Source organism: Aethalodelphis obliquidens, unplaced genomic scaffold (assembly GCF_003676395.1).
Source record: "Aethalodelphis obliquidens isolate GAN/ISIS:26980383/991018 unplaced genomic scaffold, ASM367639v1 scaffold65, whole genome shotgun sequence".
NCBI lineage: Eukaryota > Metazoa > Chordata > Mammalia > Artiodactyla > Delphinidae > Aethalodelphis > Aethalodelphis obliquidens.
The window spans coordinates 3,474,048-3,488,775 of NW_020838009.1; the positions used below are offsets into that span (position 1 = coordinate 3,474,048).

At 38.2% G+C, this 14,728-nt stretch overlaps 1 protein-coding gene across 12 annotated transcripts in view; it reads left to right on the forward strand.

Annotated features, from left to right (window-relative positions):
* TJP1 (tight junction protein 1) overlaps window positions 1-14,728 on the forward strand; it is a 350,674-nt gene that overhangs the window by 305,496 nt on the left and 30,450 nt on the right. For all 12 annotated transcript variants that reach the window (XR_003429203.1, XM_027089108.1, XM_027089109.1 and 9 more), the window contains 4 exons: window positions 7,751-7,890; window positions 8,811-8,916; window positions 12,059-12,209; window positions 14,497-14,605. Coding sequence is in view for 11 of the 12 variants with exons in the window: in XM_027089108.1 (XP_026944909.1) it covers window positions 7,751-7,890; window positions 8,811-8,916; window positions 12,059-12,209; window positions 14,497-14,605 (506 nt within the window). In the remaining variant the exon portion in view is untranslated. The remainder of the gene's footprint in view (window positions 1-7,750; window positions 7,891-8,810; window positions 8,917-12,058; window positions 12,210-14,496; window positions 14,606-14,728) is intronic.

Sequence of the window (14,728 nt, forward strand, 5' to 3'; positions counted from 1 at the left end):
TTTTTAGGGAATTGTATATTTTAACAAACAGGAAAAAGTCTGATTTATATTTAGCATATCTATTTCATAAAAATGATTGCTTCTGAAGTACTTGAAAGCAGTCTAGAGATTAAAACTGTAGAAGTTTAAAATACTTGTTTCATTGTTTGTTTCTCTTGAGAGAAATGTCTCCACTGAATTCTGAAGTTAGTGGTGTCAGTATTGATACTGCTTATGGTGTAACAAATATATGATGATTAAATTTGTTCTTATGAATGCGAATTTCTAGCCTAAATCGGAGCATTGAGCCAAGTTAAATAATCAAGTTAAATAATGGGATCAAAAATCCTTTAACTATACAGTCCACCTGTATCATCAGGGTTGAATGCAGGTTCATGCCTTTGTTCTCTCAGAGTGCCAGGTGAGTCCTCATACACATGCATGTAGGGCATATGGTGTTTCTGCTTAAATACCTTAGAGAAGCCTTGGCTTTTAAATTAAAGATCTAGTTTTTTTATTTACACACCTTATATGTCACCTTCCATAGTTGTTTTCTTTGAGTTTAGAGAGCTGTAAATATTCTTTTGCCCTAGTATATATCGTTTCTGTTAGATATTGTGTAGTTCTGTCTGGAACATACATAGAACTTTGCCAATAGGCTAAAAATTATTGTGGAAACATCCATATACATAAGCTGAACATTTCTTTTTACTGTTTCAAAATGTAGAGAAGTATAACCTTCTTCTGACTGGTGAATTTCAGGGTTTTTTCCCCTGATCCTTGGTTTTAGTCCTTTGTCTTAGGTAGAAAAGATTTTATTACCTCCAATTTGAAAGATGCTTGATTCAAAACAAGATTTATATGTGATACTGTTGGTAATTAATTTGGTGCAGGTACTATTACATTTTCTTTTTCAGACATGCTGTGGAGTCCTGCATCCTTTTTTCCCTCCCGCTTTCACCTCAGAGATAGTCAGGTAGAGAGATTCAGTTTATTAAATCTCAGTGAATTTAATCAACAATTGATGCCTCCTTTTCTATGCCTCCTGTGCCGTGCACAGTTGATGGTGAGTGATCAGCAGTCAGCACAGTGAGTGTTCTTCAGTGAAGGTTGAAAGATTTTTTCCTTCACCAGTAATTTTGACATTACCCCGCTCATTTTTCCTTTATGAAGTTTTGTTTTGTTTTTTTCGGTACGTGGGCCTCTCACTGTTGTGGCCTCTCCCGTTGTGGAGTACAGGCTCCGGACGCGCAGGCTCAGCGGCCATGGCTCACGGGCCCAGCCGCTCCGCGGCATGTGGGATCCTCCCGGACTGGGGCACGAACCCGTGTCCCCTGCATCGGCAGGTGGACTCTCAACCACTGCACCACCAGGGAAACCCCTATGAAGTATTTTTTGATAATGCACATGTTGTCAGTGTATGATTATAAATTATGCCCTCAACAATCTAGGCAAGATCCCTTGTACCATAGAGCTTATATCCAAGTGAATAAAACTGATAAATGCGTTTGAAATATGAAACAGTAATTTGCATTAGCGGTAAAGAAAATCAGGGTGATGTGACAGTGCAGAAAGAGGGGGCAGTATTAGAGACATGCTTGGGCAGAAAGAAGGCTTCTCTACGGTCAACTTTTCTTGATATGAGTGAGTGAGAAGGAGCCAGCCAAAGGAAGATCATTCCAGAATAAGACAGAGATGGAGATACATTCAGCTTGTTGGAAGAACAGCAAGGTGACTGGTGTGGCTGGACCACAAGGGCAACATAGCCAGGGATTTGGAGTTCTTAAACGTTTTTTTTTTTCCTGTTTTGGAAAATTGGTTAGGGAGAATGTGAAACTTCAAAGTTTATCACTTGAATTGTTACTAAATCTTTTTAAAATAAGATTCTTTGTCTAACCTTTGAAAGTGAGTGGAATATTAAAGACCCATCCTGAACTTCTGTTATTCAGATAAGAGCCAACTGTTACTTTCAATCCTTGGGAATTTTCGGTTACAGGATTAAAACTCCAAACTGAGGTTTTGTTTTCATATGCTTTGTAAGGGGAAGGGCTGAGGGAGGACCATAGCTGATACATTTCTCTAGTTAATATAGACCAAGGTCTAGTAGTGTTGTGCTCAGTGATTGGTGATGGATTTTAACCCCTAAGAGGAGTTCATGGACCTAATGACAGCAAGGCAAGCTTAAATATTATACTTTATAGTCACTATTTTTAAAGTAAAAGTGTACATTTTATTTACTCCATCAGCTGAGAACTATTTTCTTGTACAATATAAAACATAAAATATTATAAAAACAGACTTCCACTCACGTGTAAAAGTAGTAAGTATATGAAAAATCTTATTTCTAGTTTAAATAACGTAGGACAATTCTTTATTGCCTTTGAGAGAATGTTAATAAAAAATGAAGAGTATGGTAACACTGGTCTCTTGTTATAAAATCAGCCAAACATACTGCACAATCAAGGCTTGTTTTACTCTAAATATTAATCTAAGTATGTAATAATCATACCACCAGTGAAGCCCTGATGATGCTGTTGTCCCTTAAGTGAAAGAAGGGTCCTTCTTAGTCTTTCCCCAGTTGTTCCTTACTAAAAATTGATCATTTTTTCAATTACACTTGTTGAACAACAGATCTGTTTTCTAATTCAGATGGACTAGGTTAGTCATTATCATCATAAAGGAACATGCAAGATGAGAATCTCTGTACAAGCTGATAGGCTTCATATAAATATGTAGCTAGGTTATTGCCAGAAAGCCATTTGTCAAAGTGAGCAATACAGACACTCATATTTTTTCAAAAATGTACACCACACATATATATATTTTTGAAAATAGATTACAATGTATAAAGAACAAATTTAAATTGTGAGAACTTTGCTTGCAAATGTAGCCAAGTAGATATAAGGTAATTATTCCCCCTGCTTTCTCAGCATACTCCCTGGGCAGCTCTTCACTTCTCTGCCCAAGTACCAGCCCAGAATCTCCACATCTCTCTGCCTTTTTCATCCCTATAATCGTCTGTGTGCCATGCTGTAATTTTTGAATTGCTGTCGAGGAGGAACCGCAGTATGTAAATATCTGTTTCCATATGAAATTTAGAAGATTAGCAATGGCTGCAATATTCTGAGAAGTCAGACTTGAGTGTGCCTTAGTTTTTCTTTCTCATATGTATTAGGAGCCCTCCATGCCGAACTGTCCCTGCCAGTGGAGAAGAACTTTGGAGTCTGGTTAAGTTACTTTCTAAGTTTCTATCTTTATTGATAATTGGGGCTGAGATAGTCCAGTGGCCTTTAAAGGGTACCTAGTTGCTGTGTTCATCCTAAGCTGTGTAGATCTTGCCTACCTTTATGCAATAAATGAGTTTCTGAAAAGAAATTATAAATTGGCTTATGTAGGATGAGTCATTTATTATATAAGAGGAAATTAGCTTTATAAAAGGATTTTTTATTACAGTGAACATTCAGCCTCAGTTTATTTCCTGTATTAAGATCAGTTTTAAATAAGATGTAACCAGTCAGATGGGGAGGTGTTTGAGAACTAGAAATCAGAAATAAAACTCCTTGAAGAATTGGCAGTCTGACATATTTCATCAGCGTCTAAAAGACAGAAAGCACAGTTTCTTGTGAACAGAGCGAATTTAATACAAAGAGATTAAATATAACGAGAGTGGAGTGACAAGGGATTCGCCAGTAATAAATAAAGAGAACTGAAAAATATAAGAATCAGATGTAAGGAGCAGGTCCTTCCCCTGGTGCTGAGATGGATTTGCCAAAGGAAGAAGCTTCCCCACCTGTCCTCACAACACCTGAGGCCCACTGCATGGCAGAGAATTCACTGTGGTGTCACTGGATGAACTTGCAGGAAATCTGCCCTCCAAGGGGCTTGGGAAAGCCAATCTTGAGGAGGTGTCTTGTCAGAGACCGCGCACTGTAAAACCAACCTAGGAAGTGTCTGGGGAAAGCTGCTGGCCACTGAGTGCTTCTGGCCCCTGTGTCCTGCAGGGGCTGCCGAGGGGACGGAGGAGAGCCCCTTCCTCCTGCAGTGTCTCTCCAGGTCCCTCTCCTGACCTCGCTGCCTGCCCTCTGCCTGCACTAAGTGGTCCCAAACAGCTGTGACTTTACACCTGAAGTTTTGCACTTAATCTGTTACCCTTTGCTGATCTGGTTGAATGTGTGTTAATCTGCTACTGTACTTACAGAGTTGACTGGATACAATTTAAGGCTCTGTTTACAATGAGCCCATTTATGTGACTGTAAAAACTCTCTTTCAGAGACTTTGTCTTAACAGCTGTTCCGCAGAGCTTTTAACCAGCCCAAAGTCTCTAGATTAATGGATCATTACCGTTAGATTAATATGTACAAGTGAAAAATCTGAAAAACAAAACCTATCTGCTTACCCTCCAGGGGAAAAACAAAAACACCCTTCAGAGGGTCTCAAGGTCCCCTAGAATGCCTGGAGTTTCTTTCTAGGCTACTAGGAGCCAGAGTGTGGTAGATAAACATGAGTCCAACTCAGGACAAAGATGGTTTTTGTATAAAGCTGGCTTGACTCATAATAGCAAAAGTTGTTTTTTACTAAAGCTTAAATATTACATGGGAGCCATTAGGGTAGAACTATGTAAGGAAGGTTTGGGGAAAATATATTTTCCTTTTTTATGGCTTCACTTTCAATAACTGCCCCTGATTGTAGGCTGATTCTGTGTGTCTAAATTCTATTCTTTGTCTTATAATAGACTTAATGGTCATACATGCTCATAGTAGAACATTTTAAATGTTTGGAAAAGTTGATTATTTTGTTCTATACTGTTACTCTAGATCTTCATTGCCCAACACCATTGCCACTAGCCACATGTGGCTGTGGAGCCTTTGAAATGTGGCCAGTTTAAATAGAGACGTAAGTGTGAACCTACACACTGGAGTTTGATGACTGAGTACACAAAAAAGAATGTGTAAAATACCTCATTAATCATTTATATTGATTACTTAAATAATATTGTGGGTATACTGAGTTAAATAAAATGTATTAATTGATTTCACCTCATTTATTTAATATGGATTCTAGAAAATTTTAAATTACATAGATGACTTGCTTCACAATTCCATTAACAGCACGGCTCCAAATCTGCATGTATTGAATAATGCTTCCATCTTTTGGTAGATAATGGAAATACACTAAAAATGAACAATGATTTTTCCAAATATTAATTGTATGAAAAATTTAATAGAATGATGTGCGTTCCACCCATCTGCAATGTTAAGTCATAATAATTATATTAAAGAAAGGTGGTATAGAGTATGAAAATTAGCCAACTCTACTAGCGGGAGTTCCGTGTGATGTACGGAGCAAGAGCCCTATTGCACGACAGTCCTGGTTATCACTGGGGAGGACGTTCAGATTAAAATATTATCATTGATTCTTAGTTATCATTAATGTCACTTGGTCACATTCTAAGTTTAGAATTTTTAAGTTACAAGAAACAAGAAAATCGATTGGAAACGTTTGTTTTTTGATCTTTTTTAAGCAAATAGTCTTTAAAGTCTGTTGCAGAGCAACAAAATCTGTAGAACTACTAAAATTATGTAGTTCTTTAATCTCATTCTCTTCAGTGAGATTTGCATCTCATTGCATCTATAAAGATGCAATGAGAATGCATCATTTGCATTTTTCAGTGCAAAGAATGCAAGGAGAATTTATTATTTTGTATTTCCCTTTATATTCTGAGGTGCCTAGAGCAGTTTGGGGATAGAGTTTAACTGTATTTATTTATACTTAGACTAATTGTATGTAAGATTTTATTACATAAGCAGTGGCTAAAAATTTTAACCTTTTATGATTTAGAAAGTTCATTCTGGTTTGAGCTAGAAGATATCTTGGCTTTACTTTCTGAAAGACTGTTCTACTTACATGCAGCTCATTTAATACATATAATTTAAAACTGGAATACACCCCCACTGAGTAGTTAGATGAACATGAAAATAGAAACTCTGAAAAGTGCTTATGTTTTATTTTTTCAAGAGGATAACGGGAAGAAATTTTTTCCTGGTACGAGACTGCTAATAATATGCAGTAATAGAATCAAATTCACTGTTTAAAATTAGACTTAATTCCATTTTTAAATAATGAACATTATTTTAAAATATTTAAAAACATTTCCGTCTTTACTTCATAAGTACTATGTAAATATTTTCTTAGGAAAACTGAAATAGTGGAGATAAATCTCAGATTTCCCTGGGCTGCTGTTTTGTCTGCTCCCCACTCCGAGAACCTCTGTCGCCTCTGTCCGTCTGGGTCTTTCTGCATGTGGCGTCGACATGTGTTTATGTAGCTGTGGAGAGTTTTCTTTAATACCTTAGTGATGTCACACCACGTATATTCTGCAGTTTGTTCTTCACATTTTATTTTGGGGCTATTTTCATGTCTCCAGATATAACTCTATTTCATTGTAACTTTAATATTTTAATTTTTAATCTTCAATTATGAAAGCATTGTATGCTCGTTAGAACGTTCTAGGTGAAATAGGCCAAATCTGCCAACTCCACCTCATCCCAGATCTCCTTCTTGAATTAAGCTTTCCTCCGTACTCGTGCAAACATTTTAGCATCATAGAGTTTCTGTGTGTTTTAAAAATAATTTGAAAAGATCAGGCTCTGCACATATTCCTCAGATAGTAGTTTGTTTCACTTAACACAGGTGAGCATCCTTCCAGCTTATTCCTTTGATGAGAAATTTTCCATATTATGGGAAGTCTGTTTCTAGGTTTTTTTCATTTTTTTTTTTTTTTAGATGTTGGGGGTAGGAGTTTATTAATTAATTAATTTATTTTTGCTGTGTTGGGTCTTCGTTTCTGTGCGAGGGCTTCTCTAGTTGTGGCGAGCGGGGGCCACTCTTCAACGCGGTGCGCGGGCCTCTCACTATCGCGGCCTCTCTTGTTGTGGAGCACAGGCTCCAGACGCGCAGGCTCAGTAGTTGTGGCTCATGGGCCTAGTTGCTCCGCGGCATGTGGGATCCTCCCAGACCAGGGCTCGAACCCATGTCCCCTGCATTAGCAGGCAGATTCTCAACCACTGTGCCACCAGGGAAGCCCAAGGTCTTTTTCATTTTTGTCCATGAGTTCACATATTGGCTCTTTTTATTCTAAAATAATTAAAAAGTGTGTTTGCGTATGTTCTAAATATCAAATTCTTATTATATGTATTGTTAGATCAATATATAGTCTTAAAATTGAACTCCTGTTACATTTGTTTGGTCAAATTGCTAATGTTCAGTTGTTTGAACTTAAAAAAAATTCATTTGGTTCAACCTAAGACATATTTTTTCAAATTATTTTCACACCTTTTTAAACTTTTTATGTATTCACTTCATTTTGTGCACTGAATCTTACTTTAAGAGTCCTCTATTTTTGATAAGATTTTTAAAATATATTTTATGTTTAAGACTTTATCTGAAATTTATACTTATGTCATTGATATGCATAGAGATCTAATTTTTCTAAATTTGTGGACAGTTGTTCTAAACACTGTTTATTAAACAGTGTGTTCTCTTCCAGCAGTTTTGGGCTGCTGCTTCCGTAATAAACTTTGGTACTGTGGATATATTTCTCCATTTTCTGTTTTGTTACATGGATCTATTTATCTGTTTCTGTGGCAGTAGCACTCTAGTTTTAATTACTAAGTTTTTACAATATTTTGTTATCTTTTAGAGCAAGTCCCTTGTCACCCTTTTTTGACATTGTCTTGGCATGCTCATAAGTTTTTATTTTACTGATGTATAGTCTCCGGAGCAGAGAGGAAGAGAGAATTTCTAAACCCGGGGCTGTCTCAACTCCTGTAAAGCATGCAGATGATCACACACCTAAAACAGTGGAAGAAGTTACAGTTGAAAGAAATGAGAAACAAACACCCAATCTTCCAGGTAAGCCTAGCCTAGAGTGCAGGAAACATTTGCATTCAGACTAAATTGTTTCACAATTTACAGAATTATATTTACAGAAAATATAAAGATGCAATTATTATTACTACTACTATTGCTGCTACCTACTACCCATGTGTGAATTTTTCTGTACTTCCAGCATTTTCTTTGTAAGTGGGAGGTTGCCGTATATCAGTAAACGTTGGTGAATGTTTTTCAGATTTTCCAGATAGAAGTTATTTGTGGTTCACAGCTGTTCACACTGAGTGAGGTTGTTTTCCAGTACTGCTCATTAAGGGAAACATTAGATTGGCTTTAGACACTGTTTAAAGTTCTCTTGTCTATTGAAAGTGTTTTCAGAAACACTTTATGAAGTATACCTTGCTGACCTGTATATAAGACCACACATAAGAATCTGCAAGGTTCTGAGATCCAGTTGCTTGACAGGCCTGGAGGTCCTGGTTCTACTGTCTCTCAGGTCCTTCTCTCAAAACCTGTTTCTGCTCTGATTATTTAGTGGCAGGAATGTGGAAATTTAAAAATAAACTGTATCAGAGTGAAGAAAGAAGGCTACTTTGACAGTCTTAACAGAGAAATGTAGGGATTCTCTCTTGTTATATTCTTCTTCCTCTGTTATTCTTCCCTAAAAAGTATACTTTTCAGACTGTAACAGCTGGAGCTATAGAAAGCATAGGTGACCATGTAACGTGCATACATGCTATAAAGATCCCAGAATTTATAACTGTAAAATGTACCCCAGTATATGCATATGTAGTATATATGTTCCTGATCAGGTTCTCTGAACTTACATTTTTGCTGTATTTTGCAGACTTTTTATTGTTTGGTTATTTCAGTGGTTGCTTGCTTTGTTATTCCATTTTGTAAAGTGATTCCTGCATAATTTAAATTTTCTTTTCTTTTAGAACCAAAGCCTGTGTATGCTCAGGTTGGACAGCCAGACGTGGATTTACCTGTCAGTCCATCTGATGGGATCCTGCCTAATGCAACTCATGAAGATGGGATTCTTCGGTAATGTGGTTTTAAACTTGTGTTGTCTCCTCTGCCCGTTACTAAGGATTATTTAAATTGAGAATTCAATTGCGAACCATATTATATATGCTTTTAAAGACAGTGTATACTATTAAATGCTATGGTTAGTGTTTGTTTTGGTTTTTAAAATTATTTATATGATAGAATAGTTAGAGATTAGAGAACAACAAAGAAACATTTAAGATGTTTACTTCTTTCTCACCACTGTTTTTTTCTCTACCTAGTTTTTAGATTAGGAATTACAAAACTAGAAAATTGCTTTCTATTTAAACATCAGAATTTTCACAGGCATTCTAAAGCCCTAGCATTTTAAAAACAAATCAGTGTTCCTCCATCTCAGCGCTGTTGACATTTGGGGCCAGATAATTGTTTATTGTGGTGGACTGTCCTTTACATGGTGGATGCTTAGTAGCGTCCCTGGCCACTGGCTGCTAGTAGCACACACATACACACCCAGTTGTGACAACTAAAAATATCTCTAGGCTCTGACAGATGTTCCCTGCAGGCAAAATCACCTCCGGTTGAGAAACCTGTTCTAGATTAGTTAGCAACTCAAAAGTAAGTTTTTGATATTCACAACTTCTATTACTTTATATTTTATACATTGAGATTGAGATGTAGATTTTATATCCAGATTTCAAACTATCATGATCATCAGATTAGTTTTTGTTGCCTCTCTGGTAAAAGAGACATGACATGAATAATGGAAAATTACCAGATTTCCTAAAGTAGATTAGATGTAGACCTCTGCTCTCATCTGTTTTCTCTGCTAAAGAAAATTGGGTTATTACCATAAGACCTAGCTTGGTAGAGAGAAATGGCTCCTGAAATAGGTGAAAGTATCACAAGTTTAAAATTATACATTTTGGGGACTTCCCTGGTGGAGCAGTGGTTAAGAATCCACCTGCCGGGCTTCCCTGGTGGCGCAGTGGTTGAGAGTCCGCCTGCCGATGCAGGGGACACGGGTTCGTGCCCCGGTCCGGGAAGATCCCACATGCCGCGGAGCGGCTGTGCCCGTGAGCCATGGCCGCTGAGCCTGCGCGTCCGGAGCCTGTTGCTCCGCAACGGGAGAGGCCACAACAGTGAGAGGCCCACGTTCGCAGAAACAAAACAAAACAAAACAAAAAAACAAAAAGAATCCACCTGCCAATGCAGGGGACACGGGTTTGAGCCCTGGTCCGGGAAGATCCCACATGCCGTGGAGGAACTAAGCCCGTGCGCCACAACTACTGAGCCCGCGTGCCTAGAGCCCATGCTCCGCAACAAGAGAAGCCACCGCAATGAGAGGCCTGCCCACCACAACTAGAGAAAAAGCCCGTGGGCAGTAGCATACACCCAGTGCAGCCAAAAAAAAAAAGAATGGCCTGAGAGCTTTCCTAACTCTGTAAGTTTTACGAAAACTTTAATAACTAGATTCCAGAGACCTGTTTCCCTGAGGGAGCACTGAAGGACAGATACCAAAGAGAACTGAGAATGTGGGCAGGATTTGTAGCTTAGCCGGGAAAGGTTTAGTTATTCATTCAGATTCAGTGACTGGATTTGAGGCAGAAGGATTTTTGCTATTGCATGTGGTTGACATAACACAGGGCAGAGTATAAAATATTAGGCATGTAGGGCACATGACCCTAAGATGGGGCGTAGAGCTGTCCTTGAACAGTGGTTTTATCAATAAAAAGCCAGGTTTTACTAAAGGATGCAGACTACAATCAGCTATTTTACTTTTTGAGGTGCACTAGATGGGTCAGTGTTAGGAGAGGACTTGAGGGACCTGGCGCCTTAAGGACTTTAAGGAAATGTTTAAAAGAGCTGTCTGTACAGTTGGTTTGGGAGAGGAGTCTGTCAGAAGGCTCTTGATGCAGTTGGAAAAGTAGGATCCATCACAGCTGAGGGACTCACACCCTCCATGGTAAAGCCAGTAAATGGATTTGGGGCACTGAGGGTACCACCAGCCCTGGCAGTAAGTGACCTCATCTGACCTACAGACTCTCAGGTTTCCATCTAGCTAATGTTAGTTCTACATGAAGAAACAAGGTCAAATGTGACTACCTTGTACGTTCTGAAAGCTAAGGTGGTCTTTAGTTGGTTTTAAAGAATGAGGCATCTCTCTTCCCTCAACTCATTCATTCGTTTGATTTGTGTTTTTTTCGTTACTACTAGTTTCTAATTATTTGCTCATTGTTACTTAGTAAATTAAGAGGAAAAGGACTTTTTCCCACACATCGTGTCAGAATAGGTAGAATTGTGTGTCTTCTTGGCTTGGAATGTGGGATGGTTATAGAAACCTAGAAGGGAAATTTGTAATTATGTATGTAATTTGTAATTAATTACCCAAAAGGGTAATGCTTAGTTACGATGTGTTTCTGTCTAGCCATTCTTCTAAGGCATTCTTTGGTGTTTTAGGAGTGTCACAGAGCTTTGACACTACACTGATAGTAGAGGAATGTGCCTGCATTAATTCCTTTCCATTCTCTCTAGCAAGAAGGGGGCAGAGCTTAAATATGGGGCTAATCCCAAAAGGCTGAATGATGATAAGCTTTTTGTTTAAAATTCAAAGGGGCTGCAGAGTAAGTGATCTGTGTGAACTACTGAAGGAGTCCCCTAACTGCAAAGTTTCAAAACCGCTGTCTGTTGGGTATAGAGATTACAGTGCTTAGAGCCTGTTTTTGACTCTCTGGCATTAGGGAAATTTGTCAGTTTATGCTCAGTTTCTACCTTCGTACAATAGTGCTTCTTAGTTATTCAGTAGAGATGATATGGTATGAATTGGGGTGGGAGAAATGGAAGATTTTTTAGCCATTGTTAATGTACCACATAAATCCAAGACTCAGAGTTGGGAAAGCATTGTTATGAAGTAATTTTATAATTATTATGTAAAACAGTACTTACATATTGAATTTGGATATTTCGAAACTTATTTTGTTAATCAAAAATTAAAAGAAAGTGCTATTAAATCTGGTTTGGTATTCTAATGATAAATTTTATTCAGTAAATTAGAGGTGTAGGGCAAATTTTAGAGATGATGGTCCTTTGTTTTATTCTAAATATGGTTTTTATTGTAGTAGTTTGCTATAACTCTTCAAGCTTCTCTTAACTGTTTCAAATGAAATATTTGTCTTAACAGGCCCAGCATGAAATTAGTAAAATTCAGGAAAGGAGATAGTGTGGGTTTGCGGCTGGCTGGTGGAAATGATGTTGGAATATTTGTAGCTGGCGTTCTTGAAGATAGCCCTGCTGCCAAAGAAGGCTTGGAAGAGGGTGATCAGATTCTCAGGGTATGTCAGTGGTCAACTTATGTGGTTTCAAAGTACTTAGATCTTTAGAAAAAGGCATCAGACACAGGAGACTCACTATCGCAGTTAGCTTGTAATCTGTTGTAGCGTCTAGAACCAATTTAGCATGCAGATTGAGAATCCATCAGGTCTCTCATTCCTGCCTTTGCTCTTATTCACTGCTGTGTTGTTACTACACAGTGTGGTGCTTTGGTCTCGTGTTAATCACTCATGTTCATAGAACCTAAAAAAAGTAAGTCTTAGAGCCCCATAATATCCACCAGTTATTTTAAGTTCAATTAAACATTTAGGCTGGCTAGACTCTGCCATGGGCCACAACTTGCCACTAGGGCAGCGGCGGGTGTTCCTCTCCAGTGGGAGTAGTCTTTGCAGCAGCCCACAGAGCCCTGTAGGACCTTCTTCACCACAGGTGATGGCTCAGGTGTGCAGACATGGGGTTTCCATCAGGCACATGTGTAAGCTGCCTGGGCTCTGAAGCTTCATACCCCACAAGAGGGGAGAGTCCAGGAAAGCCTAGTTTAGATGCAGGGTGCCAATCGGGTCTTTTTCTTTTGTTTTTTGTTTGTGTATGTTTTTGTTTCTTTTCCATAAGCAATGCCGCCTAGTAACGTAGTACCATCTTTATTTCTCTCCTCTTTTTAAAATATCCAAACTTTCTGCCAGATGCACTATGTGCTGTTTTAATCGGAAGATCAGATCTCTCAAGTGGGAGTTCCTACATCTGCTCTACTCCTCTTGCCAGAGGAGATTGCCTCAGATTGTCGTTGCCACCTCTGTTCTGGTCTCTTCCTGCATTCAGGCTGCCTCCTGCCCATGTCCTGCATTCGTTCTCCTCCTGCCCCAGAATATGGCTGCTTTGTTCATGTTTTCCTCTTTCCCTATCCTTTGGTTCTTCATCAGCCTTCCATTGTCTGTCTTTTCTCCTTTGGCTGTTGAACTTGTTGAAGGTTTGGTTGAGTCCCTTCCCTGCTTGCTTTTCAGTCCTTGTGTCATAAAGTTGTGTAGTCTGCCTTCCACCTTAACCACGACTGAATGTGAATTTTCATGAGGCATTGCCAACCTAATGTCATCTTCAGCCCTCATTTTCCTGTATTTCTTGCTAGTGTTTTGACCTTCTTAACAAGTCCTTTTTGAAGTGCTTTCTTCCTTGGATTCCATAACACTGCTTTTCTGGTGCTCCTCTAATCATTTCAGTTCTTTTCCTACCTTCTTTAATCATTCTTCCTAAAACTTGGGATGTGTCAGCGGCCCCCTGCTTCTATCTTGCTTTCGTATCTCTATCTTGGGTTTGGTCGCTTTTGGCAGCGGCCCGCGGTCAGAAGCTGCCCTCTGAGCCCTCTGCAAGCCCCTTCAGACTGTGCTGGCTGCCTATGGCCACTCCCGTCCTCCTCCTCCCCCTTCAGACTTACGTGTCAGAAAGTCAGGGCATTGTCTCCTGACTCACTGGTTTCCACCTGACTTTGTGTTATGATTCCTCCAGATGATGTCTACATTTTCTCAAATACAACATGGATAATTAAACAGACCTGTTATTCTCTTACCTACCCCATATCCTGTTTGAACTAATCATACAAAAAATATTTCTTAATAGTTTTTTTGTTGTTTCATATCATAAAGGTAGTACATGTAGAAAAAAAAATTTTTTTAATGTGGAAAATTTCCAGAAGATGAGTAGAAGAAAATCTACCTGTAATCCTGCACATAGTCACTGGGGACATTTTGATAAGTTACATTTTGGTCCTTAGGAGCGTCTAATATTAAACATTGATTTGGCAGACACTGAGCTTACACCATACAGATGCTCTTACAGAGATGGCACAATGCATGCACTCTTTCTTTTTAATCTTGTTTCCTTTTGATTTCTTTTTCAGAGCCTAGTAAAAAGTAGAGCTCTATTATACATTCATAGAACTTATAATTTAAAATTTTAAATCCCGAGATTTTGCAATAATAATAAACAGTTGGAATTAGAAGTTGTCTTTTTTGGTCTGAATTGGTTGGATTTTGCAGTGCATGATCTCTAATGTTGGGATGCATTGTGACTACTCTTTAAGTGACTTTACACCTTCACTCACTTTATTTACTTGGTTCCTGCTTGTTTTAAATTAGGGTATATTCTTTTCTCCAAAGTAAAATGAAAATTTTCACTTTTGAAGATGTGATATTTTCAAATTAGATAAACTCTGGATATATTTGTTTCCTGCATAGATAAATGTTTTTATAATCTTAAAATATGACCAGTAGTAATTTGTGAAATGTATTTTAACAGGTAAACAATGTAGACTTCACAAATATCATAAGAGAAGAAGCTGTCCTTTTTCTACTTGACCTCCCAAAAGGAGAAGAAGTGACCATATTGGCTCAGAAGAAGAAGGATGGTGAGATACTGTCAGAATATTGAGAAAATAAACCTGGAGAAGTTTGAGGACTTAAATAGGAATTTTAATTGTAATGTTTTTAATAAATCAAAGTTAAGTGATAAATGAATTTGTTAATCTCAC